General features: G+C 45.2%; 1 protein-coding gene across 1 annotated transcript in view; it reads right to left on the bottom strand.

Annotated features, from left to right (window-relative positions):
* Positions 1-19429, bottom strand: part of DNAAF8 (dynein axonemal assembly factor 8) — a 151232-nt gene that overhangs the window by 118919 nt on the left and 12884 nt on the right. Inside the window, exons 6-9 of the mRNA XM_084641312.1 lie at positions 8160-8301; positions 6104-6250; positions 4892-4987; positions 1122-1493 (exon numbers count right to left, since the gene is read on the bottom strand). Of these exons, the coding sequence (XP_084497438.1) occupies positions 1122-1493; positions 4892-4987; positions 6104-6250; positions 8160-8301 (757 nt within the window). The remainder of the gene's footprint in view (positions 1-1121; positions 1494-4891; positions 4988-6103; positions 6251-8159; positions 8302-19429) is intronic.

The following is a 19429-nucleotide window of genomic DNA, read 5'->3' as shown; positions in this document are numbered from 1 at the left end:
TTTATTGGACCCACTTCTGTTGGTGAGAGGGACAAGCTTTGGAGCTCTTCTTCAGGTTCCTTGTGGCATGCTCAAAAGAAAACAAATCTGGGTTCTGCCAGACCAAACAAAGGCACATGCTCCATTGCTAAGGATCTCTCAGAAAAAACACCCTGCAACCAGCCTCCTGTTAGCTCAAGAGCTTTGGTCATTGGCAATGGTGGCAATTTAATGCTGGGAGAGAGGCAGTCTCTGGGACAGGCAGGTATGAGACATTTAGAGGTTCACAGGTCAAAATCAACACCGAGAACTTCACCATGACAATATCATGCAGCCTGGGCAGGCTATGGAACATCAATGTAATGGGCTCCCTGTGTGAATCACAGCCACATAAGAAGGCAGATGCATACAGCCATTATCACCAGTTTCATCTCAAGACATAACCTTACACAGAATGTGCTACACATGTCTAGTCTCGAGGTGGCAGAGGCCTGGATAACTGAAGCAAAGTCGCTGTGATTTCTTTTATTAATACCATTTTTAATTCTCTTTCCCTAGCCTCCCAAGGCATTTCATAGCTCTCTCAGTTCCTCCTGGGCATGCTTTGTAAAAGATAAAGACATCATCATATCTGGCTCTTATACAGGTTTTCATCAGTAGTTCTCAAAGTGCGGTACAAAGGAGGTCAATGTCATTATCCTCATTTTACAGATTGCAGAAATGGAGGGGAAGTGACTTGCTCAAGGTTATCCAGCAAGCTGATGGCAGAGCTGGAAATAGAACACAAGTCTCCCTAATCTAAGGCCAGAGCCCTATCCACTGGGTCCAACTGCCTCTCTAAGCAATTAAGCAAGAGCCACCGGCCTTGACTGCCTCTCTAGCTAACTGAGCCAGTCAACTTTGCACCCCTAGTTTGCAGCCAGTAATATGCTCTCTAGGTCAGTGGTTTTCAACCTGTTTTCATTTGCAGACCCCTAAAAAATTTTGAATGGAGGTGCTGACCCCTTTGGAAATCTCAGACACAATCTGTGGCCCCTCAGGGGTCCACAGACCACAGGTTGAAAACCTCTGCTCTTGATGGATGCTTAGTGGAATGGCATTCAGAATCACCACTGATGGCTTTACTCCAAACTCTCTTGTACCTTGGGGATTCTGCTGCTTTATTTAGAGGGGGCTCTGAAGCACTTCCTGAATGTAGTGTGTCTTCAGTCTCTTTCTGGTTTTCCCTTGAAGAATCAGCTTCATGTTTCACATGGTTTGGCAAGGGGGGACTTCCCCTCTGAGAGTCTGAGCGCACCAGCCACCTGGAAGTCACCTTGTTTGCCTCCCCTCTCACTCTTAGATAGCGTTTTCTCCTGATTTTCAGGGTGCCCATCTCTTCTGGGCTCTCAAGATCCTGGCTCACTCCTTCATCTCTTAGCATCTGCTTAGAGGCCTCGTTAGCAAGAGGCTGAGATGCTTCTTTACGGAAGTTACGGAGTTGCTGCAACAGCAGGCTTTTCCCAGTGCAATCCCTGAAAATTAAAAATCAAATGGATTAAACCAAGGTAAAGCATTATAATTAGCAGCTCCTTACTGAGGAACCTAATTTGATTGGCAGCGCAAAGCAGGGCACAGAAGACCACCTGGATAATGGTTATTGATGTCCTAACATTAGCTCAAAAATTATAGAATATGCTACCATGAGCCCACCTGGAATTCTTTGGGCTTCCAGGTGGTTCAGTTAGACATTGCTGGATCGATCTAGGATGGTAACACTATGAACATCGACAGCACTCATGAGGCTCTGGTGACATTGTCCTTTGTGATGAGACTAGTTATTTGTCCCTGCAGAAGAAGCAATAGAGGGGATGGCCCGTTTGACTCTTTACTGCAGTGGGCTGTGATCTAGAACGGTTTATGTTATGGACAGCTCCTGGCTCTAGAGATGGAGGGACAACATTTTCAAAGGCCCTTACATGACTCAGGAGCCTATGTCCCACTTCCAAAAGTGCCATATGCACTTGGAGCCCAAGTCTCATTGAAAGACAATGGGATTTAGGAGCCAAGTCACTTTAGAAAATGGGACATAGGGCCCTTTGAAAAGGTTACCTTAGCCCTCCGTGCAGCTGTCCTGGGATAGGTATTTGACCAGCATTGCACTCACTCTTCCTGGTTGTCAGGCAGAAGACCACAATGCCTGTCTCAGGAGCACTCAGGAAATGGAATGCTGGCATGGAAGTCATAGAGTCCACAGCTCCCCTCATGGAGCCCTTTTCCCATCCAGCAGCCAGTCAGGTAGGTATAAAGAGAGAGGATAAGATTCCCCCCAGTAATTCCTACAGGAGATAGGAGGGAGGTGAGGGAGGCCTTCTCCCTCCCAACACTTGAGGAAATGAGATTGTTGAATTATCAACATCACAATTCTGTGATTTCCCTAGGTCATGATGATGGAAAGTTATGGCATCATATTGCAACACAACATCAGGACACAATTGTTTTGTGGCTGCATGTCATTTTAATGTTGAAGGGACTCCCAAGCTGTTTGGTAAAGGGTGAGGGCCACCAGTTTTTGGGCTGATTTCAGTGTCAGGAAGGGAGCATCACAGATGTCACTGCTCGGTTCTGAAAGAGGCAGCTGAGAATTATCTGGACCCGGAGAATTGGCTTTGTGCTGTCTGAGTTTGATATTACAAGTGTTCTGGCTCTGAAGAGTACACACCTGCATGCTGTTATGGTGCTGTGCTAACTGACCTTGTACTTTTCAGAACACAGAGTATTCTACAGCTAGGCTTCCCACTTCTATTTTCTTAAGGGTCTCCTCTTTTCTGTCTCTTATTATTATTACTTTATCCTGTGACCTCTTCTAGAGATGACAAGACTCTCCTGGACACCTGAAACCCCTGGCTACTGTAAGTATTGGACCATTAAGGGGAATGACTAAGCAGTGTGGGTTTGCTAACACCTCCCCTGCCAGATACCAAAAATAATGAATGTGAACTGGATGACATTCTCAGCATCCATAAGGCCAGGGCCTCAGATTCTAAATCTGTTGCCAGGTAAGCTGCTAATGTAAGTGCAGAGTGACGATTGTTCATTCCTGGCTTTGCCTCGACTGTGCATTGATAGCAGTGGCGCCAGCAGAATGCCTTGGTATAACAGACCTTGGACAATCATGAGTAATTTGCAAGAGCAAAGAGAGTAAGTTAGCAGTAAGGATTCTATTGACACATCCCCATGTCTCTGCAGTGATTCTGATTGGATACTTGTCTATCTCCAGTAGGAATAGATGTGATAATTAAACTCCTTCTATGATTGCTTCTCCTCCTGGGAGGCAACTAGTGGGGTAGGGTGAAGACATTGGTTACCTAATCTGACCCTACTCCATACAGAAATTTAGTGAATGAACCAAGTGGAGTTTGCTGGCCCTGCTAGGGAGGTGAGGTGGGAAATGTCAGGGGCCAGAGGTGGTGCATGAGTACAGAGATTTCTTACACCTGACCCTGGGGATCTGCCAGATTTGAGGGCACTTCTGTGTCTCCCTGAGGAGATCTTCAGAGATTTCTCCCTCCTGCAGGCTTTACCCTGGGAGGGGACTATCTAGATTCTAGCTCAGTGTAACTCCAAACAGATCAGTAGAGTGACAACAGCACAAGGCCCAAAAAAATGAGATCAGAATTCAGCCCAAAGATTTTCTGCCTGCTCAGATGACCAGATTTCCTAACGTGGGAACAGGGAAATAGTAATATTTGTCAGGCATTTTATTTATTTATTTGGTTTTAAAATTGCTAAAAAATCCCCAAAATTCAATTGGCCAGGTCTTCTTTATATGAGTCCAGATTTACACTGGTGTACCGCCCAGTGATTTCAGTGGAGTTTCTCTGGATTAATACCAGCACAAATGAGAGCACCTAGTGCGCCGGATCGCTCCTGCTTGGTTCTGGTATCTGACTATTTCAGTTGCTAAATCATTCTGAGTGGTTGGGCTCTGTTCCTTGGCGAATCATTTATTCTTTCAAAACTATTTTTAAAAATAAAAGTAATTGGCTCTACCAAAAACAGAACAAAACAGCACATTCTGCTTGTTCCTTCTACTGCACTAATTCAGGTATAAGTGCATCATTAAGATCCAGGGAACGGCTTCTAAAGATAACAGCGAGCATACATGGGTGAAGCGTGTAGGCCCTGACTCAGCAAGATACTTAATCATATACATAACTTTAAGAATGTGAGCAGTAACTAGTCACATGCTTAAAGTTACGCACATTCTTAACTACCTCGCTGAATCAGGTCCTGAGTTTGGCTATAGGGAGGTGTTGGCATCCCTGCATACAGAAGCATTTACAGTTCAGGAGTTCCTTGACTGTTCACATTACCCCAGACAAATAAGGAGATCTGAATTTCTCTTCCCACACACTTCAATAAAAAAGCATTCTAGATCAATTTCTAGCTTCTGTTTGATCATTTTCCTAAAGAGGCTGGATATTAGTATATACCCATAGTCTTTTAAAATGTTTGATTTGGACTTATTTAAAAACAAAGTGGCTCAGAAAATTTTTTTCCCTACTGTCTGTGTCTACTCTGCACGTGTCTTTTGAGCCATGTCTGTTTCATTTACTGACAAAAAAAATTTTTTTTACTCCTGATATCCCTGTAGATTCCATATACTGCAAAAAAGCAAGGTGAATTCTATTTTGCCTCAAGCATTAACAATTATGTTCTAACTCCAGCATCTTGATTGTGGCTGCAGCAAAAAGAACACAAGACTAATCTGCTAGATCCAGACTGAAACTTTTTGTTTCAACGATTGAACTGAGCAGATTTGCTATGAGAGTCGCTGCTGGATAATATTTTAATAGGTGAGATCTCACTCTCAGTCTTTTTTGGGATCATTTCAATTTCATGAAAAGGTGAAGATTCAAGTAGTTTGTACCGTGGTCCTTGGGAAGAATCTTGCACTCTCTCCTTTGTTTTCTGTTGGTCCTTAACTGTTGTATCCTCCTCGTCTTCAGTGGAGCTGTCACTCAAGCTATGTAGCAAAGAGATCTGATTACTGGACACCTCTGTTCACGGTCACAATATCAACAACCAGCCTGGGATATTTATTCATAATGTGCTGTCTTAGTCACGCCTGAGATGGACGTTTAAAACAATGGGATGTTAAAGAAAATATATGGAGTCAGATCTGCAGCTGATATCAACTGGCACAGCTCCACTGACTTCACAAGAGCTAGATTAATTTATACAAGCTGAGGATTTGGCCCATAATCCAATAATAATAAAAAAATTAATTAAATAATAATAAATCTTTTCTTTCTTTAAAACTACATGGAGACAGCTCCTCAGGGGCATCTTCCCAACAGCAAATACCCAATAACTGATACACACAGTTTGATGCCCTAACAACATGATCCACTTCGACAACATAACTCATCCTGGGGTCATGAAGGATAATCTTATGCTTGTTTTTACTGGAACAACTTGCTTTTAGCTAAATTTAAGCCTGTAGTAAAATTTAACCTCCCTGTGGGTTAAATTAGAACTCATTAATGAAATACATTTAGACCCAGGGGTGTTAGGTGAGTGCATCTAAAACATCTACTTGGTCTTCATTATCTACAAGGTTTGTTCAGACTGCTGTTTTCTTTCAAACCATTTTCTAGCCAGCACCATCGCTAAGGATCTCTGGGAAAAGAGTACAGAAGTCTCTGCTTAGTTGTTGATAAATATTGTCCACTCACCCTGTGGACATGCTATGTGTCCATGCATCTTGGGGAGGAAGCAAATAGCTCTCTCAGACTTATTAGCTTTAGCATTCTGCCAGAGCTTTTTGAGTCTTTGGAAAGAGGCCAATCTCCCAGAACTCACCATCTAGGCACCTCATAGTCTCACAGGAGACTGAAAAAGCAGAGCCAGCAATCCCTTGGTTGCCCATTTATCCTGGATTTCAGATTGCATAGTTTCCCTTCCAAATGCTCACTCACTCCACCAGAGGGCTACCCTTTCCAGACCAAGGGCAAGAAGAAGTGATACAGCAAAGAAAGCCTTTCATGGTACGGCTCACCATGGATATGGTGTTCGCAACAACCTTAAGTTCGTGCCCTTGGTCCCTCGTTTCTCACTAACATCAGACCCCAGAAGTTACCTTTGATTTTCAACGGACGGTAACGCTGATTTGTGTGATTTAGCATCCCGTAAATCAATGTACACCGTTGGGAGCTCTGCTGTATATTGCAGTTTTGGCATATCCATACTTCGACAGCTCTGGGAAGGTGACGGGAAGATGACTTCTCTGAGAATATAAACCATTATTTCAATGTATTATTCATCTTCCCAGGAGAAGAGTTCCAACAGGACATACATTTGGAATGAAAATAGCTCAAGAAAGGGACTGCACTCCTGGCTATTACACAGGTTCCAACTCACGGTCTCTGCATGTGGCAGAAGGAAACGCTAAAGATTTACAGTCTGTCTGTTTCCAAATAGTCAACTGTACTGGATATCTTTGAGGAATCTCCAATTTTCAACTTGAACAATGATCTTGCTCAGTTAGAGGCACAGACAGCCATATAAATCAACATGACCAGACTGGGCAGAAAATAGTATTTTCTGATCCCCTCAGAGGAGATGCCTACACTTGTCTGCTAAGAGACCTGATGGTGATGCTCTGATTTTTATCCCCAGCTGGAGGGGAGAATCTTCTGACCTCTCAGGACTCCTGGTCCCAATAACCATTATTTATTTCTCAAGCATTGATGGTGAGGTTGGCACTGTAGAACATAGAAAAAGACAGTCCCTGCCCCAAAGAACTTATAATCTCAAGACAGGCACAGGTTTGATTACAGTAACCTCCTCCTTGGGCTTCTTGGACAGTCCTCTCTCTCACTCCCATGTACACAAATTGCTGTCACTAAGATCACATTACATTACTCCCCTCTTTGAAAGCCTCCACTAGTTCCCCCATCTTCACAGCATCATGTTCACATTTCTGGTCCTGCCCTTCAATATCCCCATAACTCTGCCCTTCCCTAATAATCTGCCTTTGTCTGTTATTGATTTGCTCCTGTCCTCCCTGCTCTGCCAACGATGCCATCCTTGATACCCAGTTTGTCTGCTTGTTTCACTACCATTTCTTCTGCACCACCCTCTATGCATAGAATGTCCTCCCTGAGCGGGTCTGGAAGGCCACTGCTTCTGTGCATTCAGATTCCTCCTCAAGATCCAGTTCTACAGTGATGCCTGAAAAAAATTACACCCAGCTAATAATGGCAAGGTCAGAGGCCATTGAGAGAAAATACAAACCCCAAGCCCCGCATGGAACGATCAAAACATGGCCACTCATCACCCTGATCACTTGGCTTGTCTGCTCAACCCCATTCTCCCACACTTCATCCATTTCTCTTTTTAGATTGCAAGCTCTTCAGTACTCTACTGGAAGACATAAGCAAAGACAAATACTCTGGCAGAGCCAGAGAAAGGATGTTGTATTTGTGCCCTTCCCCTCTCCTAGAATGCTGCATAGAAAGGCACCTTACGGATGACAGTCAAACACTATGACATGGAGCACTGACCCTTAGTTTGCTCCCTTATCTTGGCAAGCCCTGCACTGTCATGGATGAGTCTCCCTCTAGAGCTAGTCATTGTGGCTTAAGTCAGCAAGGGGGTTGCTCACTTAAGGCCTGAGCCAGCACCCATGGAAGTCAATGCGAATCTTGACTTCAATGGGTACCTGACTGGGACCTTGTTACCACATGGCTGAACTGGGGTAGTTGGGGCACTGGTGAGTAGATTCAGATCATACCGCGTTGGATTTTCAAGGACCCGAATGGAGTTAGATGCCTAAATCCCATTGAAATTCAAGGTGATTTAGGCACCTAACTCTTCTAGGGTTCTTTGCCAATCCCACCCTTTGAGAGCGACAGGCTCTTTGAGCCCTTCACTGCTGCAGAGATTGGCTGACTTCATCACAACCTTTTTCAATGGATTGGCCTGGGTAACTCTTGTTAGCTTTTCTTTTCAACACCACCATAAACACATGCAATTCCTCACCTTACAAAAATAAAAATACTGTGCCACATTCATACTGTGCTATTCAATTCCTGCACCCAAGTGAAATCATTAATTCCCAGACATTCTTACTATAGTCCCAACCATAATCACCCAGTATGTGCAAAAATTAACTCCTAGAGAGAAGGACCTACTTCTGATCTCCTCGGTGTTCTTGAAAGTGAGCAAACGTGGCCAATGGCTTCCTGTGGCGTGGAGACAATGCTTTGGACTGCTTGGCACACAACTCTTCTAGCTTTTCCATGAGCCTACTTTGGGATCTAGCAACCAAGGCCTCTATGGATGAACAGAGATGACAGAGAACTATTTACTACAGTCTTGCTGTTGTAAGAGCCTCCAACTTCCCCTTTTGTGCCTTATCACTTTCTCTACAGAGTGTCATGGACACAGGAGTGGTAAGGAGTTTATTGCTAGTTAGCTGCAGTCAAAATCTGGTTTCTCTTCAAAACCAGGCCAATAGTTTAATTTTTAAATAAACTTAAAAGAAACCTATGTGTAAGGTTCTAATGGTCTAACCTTCCTTTGCTCCTGACTGCCATCACTTGGCTTGTGCCACTGCATTCCCTAGAAGCTGGCCTCTGGAGTACTGATACAGCATGGCAGGACAGATAAATAGGGCCAGATTCAGCAGGGAATACAAAAGAACATAAACCAGTGTAATTTACACATTCTTCTGCCTCCTTGTCAAGCCACTTACACTGACCTACAGTCCCTTAGGTCAGTGTAAAGAAATGTAACTTACACCCATTTACACTTCCGCTTGGAATTTGGGCTATGGCATCCAGTAGGAAAGGCAGGATGGACTGTTACAGTATTAACGGAAGAAGACTTAGGGAGGTAAACAGCAGGGAGACAGAACAGGGAGAAGGTAAAAATGGGGAGAGGAGAACTGATGGTATTTACCTGACTCCCTGAAAATATTCCCTGTAAGGAATAACATACCCACAGTCAGGGATCCACCCTGCTTGTTTCAGAGAGGGGAGAACAGAAACATAACATGCCATTCTTCAAATACATAAAAGATTTTACACAAAAAGCTACATTAAAAAAACACCACAGTTGCAAAGTCAAGCACTCAAACGTTGAAAAATTCCAACATTATGACTGACTATGCAATTTTAATTCAGCTGCATTGTGCATATGCATTATGAGACAGCCTTTAGTGACATGATCACATACTACTTTTTTCACAGGACTGCTGCCTCATTCAGCAATTGCAGGGAAAGTTCTATTAAGCACATGAAATCAGGGGTTACAGCATGCTCAGTCACACCGCGGGGATGGTGCATGCACAGTACGCAGGAGCGATGAGGAAATGGAGCATACCTAGCAAAGGTGGAATCTTCAGAGAATTTAGCTGCCAAACTCTAACAAGTCTCTACTGAGCAAATTGAAATTTTTCAAAGGCTTAGTCAAATTTAGCTAATGTTTTCTGGGACAGCAAAAGACATCCCTAACACCAGAGCGACACTCCCTCCAAATTTCAAGTCCTTGCTCCAAAGCATGGAAGTTCTAGTGCTTCTCAACAAAACAGCTATAAGAATTTTTTTTTAAACACAAGCAAAACATATTTTCCCTAATCTCGTTCTTGACAGCAGCTTAACCTTTTTTTGATAAAACTTGAAAGAAAAGAAAGAAAAGAAAGAAAGAAAGAAAGAAAGAAAGAAAGAAAGAAAGAAAGAAAGAAAGAAAGAAAGAAAGAAAGAAAGAAAGAAAGAAATTCAGCCTGAGGCAAACACCCAGCATGGGAAATTTCAGCCCAAATGCCTTAAGTCTGACAAAGTTATAAATGAAAACAAGGTCTTTTAATAGAAAACATCAGCCAACATTAACTACAGTGGCACTATCAGCTCAGTCTGTATTAGTAAATTGCAATAATCAAACCTGGATGTCACAAATACATAGATCACCAAGGATGGGTCTGAGTCTGACAGTACGTGGAACAATCTTCTGGCCCAGTGGCACGTGGAAGTGTGCTGTTTTTTGTTGCCATGATTATTTTAGTTGGGTACTAACGTAACCTAACACTTAGGGTATATCTACACTACAGACTAAGCCTGAGACCCGGGTCCAGCAATTGTAAACCCAGCTTTACGATGCAGTGTGGATGCTCAAGTGTGGACTTGGAAACACCTAGTCCCACAAATCTGGGTTTACAATGCAGTGTAGACATACTCTGTGATGCTGCATTAGCAACCCAAGAAGGGCACCTCCACAGCTATTTCCAAGTGATGTAAATAACAACTTCACTGCAGAGACTTCAAACAGAGATTTCAGCCCTGGGTTTCAAAGTGCGGTGACCTAGCACTGCGACTCCCCTCTTTGGATTTAAGATTAAAGATGAAGAACAGAAAGGGAATGATCCTGAGATGCAAGTGGAACTGCAATGGAAGAAACTGCATTAGTCTGAACTGCTCTCTTCATCTGTGAAGGGCAATGACACAATGAAAACTACAACTCAAAGTCTAATCAATGTACAAACCATTAGGTTGAGAGGTCTGGAGAGGGTAGAAACATATGAGTGGGTGGGTCCCCCAAATGCTTAACCCTGAGATTTCTATTGATTCTATTTACATCAAGAGAGCACTGTATGTATCTATAAGAACTCTTAAAGCAGATGGATGCTAGCACTTACAGAACCATCATGTCTGAGGTCATGGACAATGCAGATAAGGGTCACATCTTAAACTATAGACCTATACAGTCATCCTCTTCCCAGATTTTTAGTTCAGTTATTCAGGCAAAATGCTTTTTCCTCCTCCTCACCCTGAGGATTTCAATTTAAAGTAACCAGAGCCTCCATTTTCTTTCCTACTTAGCTTTAGCTTTGCAATGGCATAAGAGGTACCTTTTCTAGGGAGCACTTGTTATAAACCTTTTGGAGGAAAAATAATTGATGGTTCATTTGCAGACGTTGGGCCAGATCTACAAAGGTACTTAGGTATATAAAGAAGCAGATAGGTGCTAAGCACCTCCGTGAGACAGATGCCTAATTCTTATTTGCTTTCAACATAAATTAGGTGCCTAACTCACTTAGGCACTTGTTAGACACCTAGGGAGATTACCTGCATCTTTAAACACCTAAATACCTTTGCAAATCTGGCCCTTGCAAATGGTGCTGGATGGCACAGAAACTTAAGGGCCCACAAGAATGATTCAATCAATCTTTCCAAACTTTAAGGTGTCTGATTTTTTATTTTTATATTTTGAAATGGGGAGGATTTTGTTTTTTAATTGTTTCTGACACTTTTTAAAAATTTGTTCTTTCAAGTTCAGTTCAATCCTAAACAGTGACTCTGTACAGATGACAGCGTGGGGCTCCATTTTCATTGCGCATCATTGAGTTGCAGATCAAATCTGATAAGCTTGCAAGTAATAAGCTTGTTCTCCTGCCTGCTACTCCTGCAAACTCAGCCTGGGGTCTCAGAGTCAGGCATTCCTTCTCTCACATGGTCATCTGTAACAAAGTTTCTACAAGCCAAAGTGGGCCCCCAGTGACATCTGTGCAACCCCATTAGCCCTCAGTGGGTTTCCATGGGCATAACTGAGGGTCTAATCTAGAGACACTGGGGTTGCAGAGTTGTGTATGTTGAGGGAAAAATGGAAAGAATGAAACAGTATGAACATGTCTCCAGCTCTGCGGAGAAGATGGAGCCCAGTCTTCAAGGACTCTCAGAGCAAGAAGTCCTCAGCTGACAGGCGCACGCTTAAGACATGTCTACCCTACATCTGGCAGCAAACCCCCCAGCCAAGGGCAACAGATTTGTGCTAGCAAGACTCGTGCTAGCATGCTAAACAAAGCTGTGTAAACATTACTTTGACATTGCAGTTCATGCTAGAGTTCAGGGTTCTTAAGCCTAAGGTGGGGGATGAGGAATTTGGCACGCAGTCTAGCAATGGCAATGCCATTCACTGAAATTTGGCTTGGCCACCCCTCTATTGGGATGGGGTAGTGGCCAAACATGAATGAGTAGCACTGAAACCCGGTGCACCAGGTCACATCTCTGCTTGCTAAAATTTGGCCCAGCTGCCCCCAAGCAGCACTGTGTGCCAGGTCACAACACCCAGAGCAGGGAACCATGCCCAGCCCTGCAGGACAGGAGCCGCAGCTAAGCAGGGAGTGTGGGGTGGGCTTGTTTTCCAATCCCTGCCTCCCCCCACCCATAGGCCTGCAACCCACCATTTGGGAAACACTGCTAACAAAATATTCCAGTTAAAATTTCCAACTAAATGGAAAAACCTCAGGTAACAGAAATATTATCAGCAGGAGTGACACCTACCATCTGCTAGTTAGTGTGGAGAGGGTATATTCTCCCTAGACTCTATAGTAATCTGACAATTACGTGCTGTTATAATAATAGGTGCCTTTAGAGAAAGTGGGTCAGAGCAAATGGTGGTATGAATTGTCATAGCTCCATGGAAGTTGATGGAGCTATGTTGATTTACATCAGTTAAGGACTAACTGGGCCAATATGTTTCTCTTTTAAGATAATTAACAGGCTAGTTCTAGGCTGGCATCAAGAAAAATAACCTTTCACCTGCTACTATTTTTCCATGTAGCTTCAAAAGGCCATAGCTGTTAGAAGTGAGTATAAATGAGCATACAGAGTAGGGGACATATTTTAATAAACAAAGGGCTAGTGATCACTTAAAACTTGCAAGCAAAACCTTTTCTCTGGATGTTTTGAAAACCTGTTCTCTACAATAGGACATGCAAAATGAGAAAGTTACTCACCTTGTGCAGTAACATAGGTTCTTCAAGATGTGTGTCCCTGGGGATGCTCCACTTTTATGAGTGCAGTGGCACACAAACACCTAAAGTAGAGCACCCACAGGGGTACACATCTTGAAGAGCCTACCTTACTGCATAAAGGTGAGTAACTTTCTCTTCATCAAGCGATGTCCCACTGTGTGCTCCACATTAGATGACTTCAAAGCAGTGCCCTCTAGTGGAAGGAGGGGGCTTTGGAGTTGGAGTCGTAGCAGATGAAAGTACAGTGTGATCGAACAGGGTATTGGAAGATGCATGTTGCTGTAGTAAAGCGTAATGCTGGGTAAACGTATGGGGTGAGGGCCAGGTTGCAGCCCTACAGCTTTCCATGATGGGAACATTGTTAAGAAATGCTATGGAGGCTGATAAGGCTCTTCTAGAATGCGTGTGGATCCCCGTATGAGGTTGTCAGTCATGCTGGAGGTAAAGTTTTATGCAATGTTATCCATTTGGATAGCAGTTGTTCAGATATGGCATTGCCTTTTAAATCGGTCAGCAACTGAAATGAACAGTTTTGGGGACTTGCAAAAATATTTTGTTCTATCAGTGTAGAAGGCTATAGCTCTGCGGACATCCAAGGAGTGTAGTCTGGACTGTCGTCTATGCACATGTGGTTCGGGGAAAAATGTCAAAAAGTGGATTGGTTGGTTGAGGTGAAAGGATGAGGCAACTTTAGGTAGAAACTTGGGGTGTGGCCTGCGGGATACTTTATGTTTGAAGAAGACTGTGTAAGGTGGGTCAGCCATGAGAGCTCCCTCCTAGTGGATGTAATAGCCACTAGGAATGCAACCTTCATGGAAAGATGTAGCAGGAAGCTTGTCGCCATGGGCTCAAATGGAGGGCTGCTGAGGGTGTGGAGGACTAAATTGAGGTCCCATGGTGGGTTAGGATTCCTAACTTCAGAGTAGGAATTGGAGAGGCCTTTGAAAAAGCGTTTAGTAAGTGGGTATGGAAAAGTAGAAAATCCATCTACTTTGTGATGGAATGCTGTGATTGCAGATAGATGTACTCATATCAAACTCACAGAAAGGCTCGTCTTTTTTAGTTCTAGCAAGTAGTCTAGTATGAGTGGTAAGGGGACTGACAGAGGTGTGGCCTGTTTGCGTTGGCACCATGAGTCGAATTGCCTCCATTTATGCATGTATGTGAGTTTGGTAGTTGTCCTACGGCTGTTTAACAAAAAGTTTTATATGCCTCTGGAGCATGTCAGTTCAGATCCCGAGAGCCAGGCAATAACCACGCTTTGAGTTGGAGTCTTTGAGGATCCTGATGGATGACACAGTGTGCGTCCTGCGATAGCAGCTGAGGTAGAAGTGGGAGCATGCATGGTGGACAGACCACCATGTGGAGAAGGTTTGCCGAGACCATGTGGGGGCTATTAGGATCACTTTGAATCTGTCCTGCCTGATCTTGTGAAGCATGCAGGCTAGGAGAGGGTGGGAAGGAAGGCGTATAGGAGGGGAGTGTTCCATTTGATGAGGAAGGCGTTGCCAAGAGAGCGTGGACCGAGTCCTGCCCTGGAGCAAAACTGGGGGCATTTGGTATATTGTGTGATTATGAAAAGATCTATTGTTAGAAACCCCCAAGTCTGAAAAATGTTTAGGAGCACAGCATGCGTATTCAGCTCCCACTCGTGACTTGATAGAAGTTCCTCCTCAGGGTATCCACTGTGATATTATGACAACCAGGTAGGTAAGAGGATGTAATCTGGACATTATGCTTGATGCATCATTGCCAGAGTCACATGGCTTCCACACAGAGGGAGTGTTATTGTGCTCCCCCTAGGAGGTAATGGACACCCTTGTCCTAGAAAAATTGCTACAGGATCTCCCCGAGAATATCTGAGTCTGGGTCAGGCGACATCAGCCAAGTTCAGTCGATGCAACGGTCAAGTTGACTGAGGAATACAGGGAGGCAGATGTCACCCAAAAGGAGGGCCGACCCTATAAGGACATATAGTAGGGGAAGAAACTGAGGGAACCCCTCCCCAGGAAAGGCCCAGAGAGGAAGAAGGAGGAACCCCAAGGAGCTCCCAGTAGAGCTGGCATGATTGTCTGCAGACAGTGCGGGCAGCCAGGACATAAAAAGGGAGACTGCCTTGATATGGAATGTTGGTAGGCTGTATTTTGTGTCTGGTCTAATGCTGGAGGGCAAGAAAGGGGTCAGAAGCTGTCCACCATCCCAGTGGATACTACTTCAGCCTGCTCGCTTGTCCAGAGGGGGCTGATAAAACCACACTGGATAATTCCAGGTGCACAGATGGCCCTGGAGTGTATCCACGGGGACAGGAGATACTGCCTAGTGGTCCAGGTGCCCCTAGAAGTGCGGGGCAGCTTTAAATGGAAGTGGGTTGGGGTAGTAGAGAGGTTACCATACCCCATTGTGTTGGGTATGGACTGGGGCCCTCCCCCCAGAGGGAAAAGGAAAGGTTCCCAAAGAAGGGAGTTGAGATCCCTAGACAGACAAGCCCCAGTCAGGAAGAGGACCAGGGTCCTTGCGGAAGCAAACACAGAAACTCTAGACAAGAAAGCCCAGATGGGTAGAAAGAGAGGGAGGAGTTGTGGGGGAATTGGCCAGCCGAAGCCCCTTAGTGGAAGAAAAGGGGCAACTGGAGCTCCCCACAATGCAGCTCCCAGGAGAGGAGACATGGACTCCACTTGGTGGCTTGGGAGAACCCGAGGCCCAGGGTGTCCTTGAGAAGGTCAGGATGGACCCCAGCCCCCTACTGGAAGAAAAGGAGATAAAGGTGAAAGGATGCCCACAAGGGTGTGATTGGTGTGAGGACCTGTGGGTGGCGGCAGAGCTACAGGGGCATCCACCCCCCACAGTGTACTTTCTGCAGGGGTAGGGGGAGGATGAAACACCACGAAAAGGATGCCGGGGAATCACCCAGAAGAAGGGGAGACACTCCCCTGGCTGAATCCCACTGGTAGGGGGTGAAGAGGACGAGGAAGGACGAACCTGGCAATTCATTAAGTGAGGGGAGGTGTGTTCAGGGCGCTGGCTAAGAAACTTTGAGCCAGGCCTCTATCACACCAGCTTCAATCAAGAAAGGAGAATTGGAGCTGGCTGAGTAAGCCCAGGCCTGAGTGGCATATGGGGAACAGCTGCCGGCCATGTTAGCCAGGGGCTATATAAAGGCTGGCAGGAAAGAAGCCAGGGAGTTGGAGCTCGTCCCTGCTGGCTGCAGGAGTTAGCAGTCCCTGGGGCTGTGATACTGAAGTTGTTTGTAGCTAGAAAGTGATGGGAAAGTAAACTGAAATAAAGAGCACAGGTGATTGCACCAATGCAGAGGTCTCCCGCTGGTTTGTGGGAGCAGCAGGGGCAGTAGGTCTTCAACCGTCGACTGTACTGGTTTTGGGAATCCCGATCGATGAAGCCAGGAAGCCCTCCTCATAACCACCGTGGTCGCTATCGATCTTGCTGCTGAATCTGCAGAGTCAAGAGTGGCCTGTAATGCTGTTCTGGTTATGAGTTGACCTTCTGCAATAACTGGTTTGAACTCTTCCTTTGTCTCTTCTGGAATAAACTCAATAAATTCAGAGAAGTTTGCATAGTTATTGTGGCCATATTTTGCCACTAACACTTCATAGTTAGCTATTCTCAAGTGTAAGGTCAAGAAAAAGTATGCTTTGCGGCCAAAGAGGTTGAGCCACGTCCAGTCTTTGTCATAAGGGGTGTTTCTGGGGTATTGTTGTCTACCCCATTCATTGACTGTGTCAATCACTAATGAATTTGGCATTGGATGCAAAAGGAGAAATTCAGTTCCCTTTGCAGACACATAGTACTTTTTAAAATCAGACCTCTCACAGGTAAGTGGGATCGTTGCTGGGGTTTGCCACAGCAACTTTACAGGTTCCGTAATCACAACATTCATAGGAAGGGCGATTTTGAATGAGGTCTATGTGTGCACAATATCTACTAGTTTATGTAGACACTCCTGGACTTCTTTGAGAAAAATGTCCAGTGAGGTGGCAACTCTGATAGAGGTCTTGGAATTGTTTGAAGTCATTACCTGTGTTGGGAGGCGGGGGCATAATGGCGTCATCAGGTGAAGATGAAGAGATATGGACTTCAGGTGGGCTGTCCTGGTCAGAGAGTTCTTCCTCCTCTTCATCCCCCTGTTCTGAAGTTTCAGGTGGTCCCTGTGCTGCTGATAAGGGTGATTGCTGTGTGCTAGCTTTGGGAAGGATGGCAGATCTATGTTGTGATGGTGGATATGCTGTCCATTGGCTCCAAAATAGCCACTGGGGTGGGAAAGGCACAGGTGGCATCCAGGGATGTCCATACCAGGGTTGGTTCTGAAGGTCCATCAGGCAGGTCTTATATGGAGGGGCAGGCGTGATGGGAGCAGCACAGGGGAGGAATGTTGTGGAGAGTGCATGACATTATCTTCTCCATCTTCATCCTTGCTTGAGAATTGTGGAGTGGAAAGAGATGGAGAGCTGGGTTGAGTAGGTACTGCGAGGACAGAGGTACCCAGGTATTGAGGAAACAGTGAGGAAACCAAAAATTTTTGGTGCATGAATTGCTGCAAAGTGGATGCCATCGGTACCAAATGCCAGTCAGTGCCGATGTGTGACTGGAGTGCAGGATGTGTGCACTTGGCGGTGCCGTCAGCTGTGGGGGTGCCAAGTGTTTAGTCATCTCTGGCAGTCCTGCAGCCTGGGGTTTCATTTACCCCTTATTGCCTGAGTCCGAGCACAGCTGCTTGGTGACTTTCGTTTTCTTGGTGCGGAAGGTCCCATTGTTTGGAATGACTGATGCAGTAGGTCCTGAGAGTGTTTGCCTGCTAGAGGAGCGCCTTTTCTTGACCAACTCCAGAGTCAGGGACATGGTAACCCATTTTTTTGCCGCCTTCTTGGCGGGTTGATTAGAAGCCTGGGCCATGGAAGAAGGGCCCATGTCAGAGGCTGTAGTCTGCGATCTCTGGCTAGGAGGGGTGCGTACCTCAGGCTCAGACGCTGGACGGAGAGACTTCTCCATGAGGAGAAGTTTGAGTTGGAGATCTCTCGCCTTCCTGGAATGGGCTTTGAGGTTGTGACAGTGCGAGCACTTCACTGTCTCAGCAAGACATATAATTGCAAGACACACTGAGAGTGCCCATTCAAGAGAGGTATAGAAAGCCTGCAGGTAAGACAGCATTTGAACCCTGGGAAGCCAGGCATGCCCCTTAGGGAAGGTACTCGCCCCATAAAGGGAGATATGACTATTGAGCTGCAGCGGTGAAAACTGAAACCTACAGCCCTATAACAATTTTTTTTTGAGAAAACAAAAAGGACAGGGATAAAGTAATAAAGATCTCTAAATAGAAGAAAACCTAAAAACTAGGGGAAACTATGCTACCCAGAAATCCGAGAGGCGCTGCTAGTTGCTCCAACTTGAGCCAATAGTGGTAGAGAAGGAACTGAGGGAGGGTTGGTCGCACAGCGCCAGTTAATCGCCTGAAGCGACGCAAGATGGGGACGGTGCATGTGCGACCCCACTCGGCACTGCTTCCATAAATCTCCAATTATGAGCGCAGGGGTGCACAAACACCTAAAGTGGAGCATCCATAGGGACATCACTCAAAGAAGAACTCCAATTTCCAGTGACACTAAGTGTTTAAATGGCACTTACCAACTGACTGTATTTATCTGTACCCCATAGGCCTACTACCCACCTTTACTCCCCAAGCATAGGGCCTGGTATCTTCTCAGACTTAGAAGTCTGATCCAATTTGGGCCTGGGTATTAGGTAAGAGGGCCTGTTTTCCATGTCTTCCAGCATGCCATAGCCCCAAGAGGGAATGCCCATTTCCCTGGGCAACTAATGTATGGGGAACAGAAGGTGCTAGCCGGGTGCTCATGCTACTCCTTTCCAAAGGCTAAAATCTACCCACATCTGCTGAAGCCACATTGCAAGGGAAGTGGGAAGCTGAAAGATGAAACTGCACAGTGGCTCCTAGAGACCTCCATCCTGTAGTTCTAGAGTGGGCAAGAAGGAGCAAGTCATAGGTGATACACTACATCTCCTTTAAAAAGCAGCAGGTGCCCCAGACAATGTGTTGCACACTGCCCAGCTGCCTGAAAGGATATAACCACAAATCCTAGGCAATATGGCCCCACAATGGGATGGGCAGAAGTTACCAGACATGACCCCAGACTATAGGCTCAGTGGGACAAATTCAGCTCTAGTGTGCTTCTGTTTCTATCAATAGGCTTAGACCAGGGCTGCATCTGGCCCTGTACGTTTGACACAGATTAAGGAAGGGAATTGTTCATTCTCAGAACATGGTCGGCTAAGAAGCAATGGTCTCACAGTAAAGGAAAGTTTAGGTTAGAAATAAAAATAAAAATTCTTAAGCGTAAGAGAAGTTAAGCAGAGGGATATATGTTCAAGGCACCATCAATGTGGACAGGCAAAGAGAAGTTAGAGAGAATCATAGAATATCAGGGTTGGAAGGGACCTCAGGAGGTCATCTAGTCCAATCCCCTGCTGAAAGCAGGACCAATCCCCAACTAAATCCTCGCAGCCAGGGCTTTGTCAAGCCTGACCTTAAAAATATCTAAGGAAGGAGATTCCACCACCTCCCTAGGTAACGCATTCCAGTGTTTCACCACCCTCTTAGTGAAAAAGTTTTTCCTAATATGA

The sequence above is a fragment of the Lepidochelys olivacea genome (assembly GCF_965140295.1).
Source record: "Lepidochelys olivacea isolate rLepOli2 genome assembly, chromosome: 10".
NCBI lineage: Eukaryota > Metazoa > Chordata > Testudines > Cheloniidae > Lepidochelys > Lepidochelys olivacea.
Note: the sequence above shows the minus strand (reverse complement) of the source record. Positions and strands in the feature narration are given on the sequence as shown.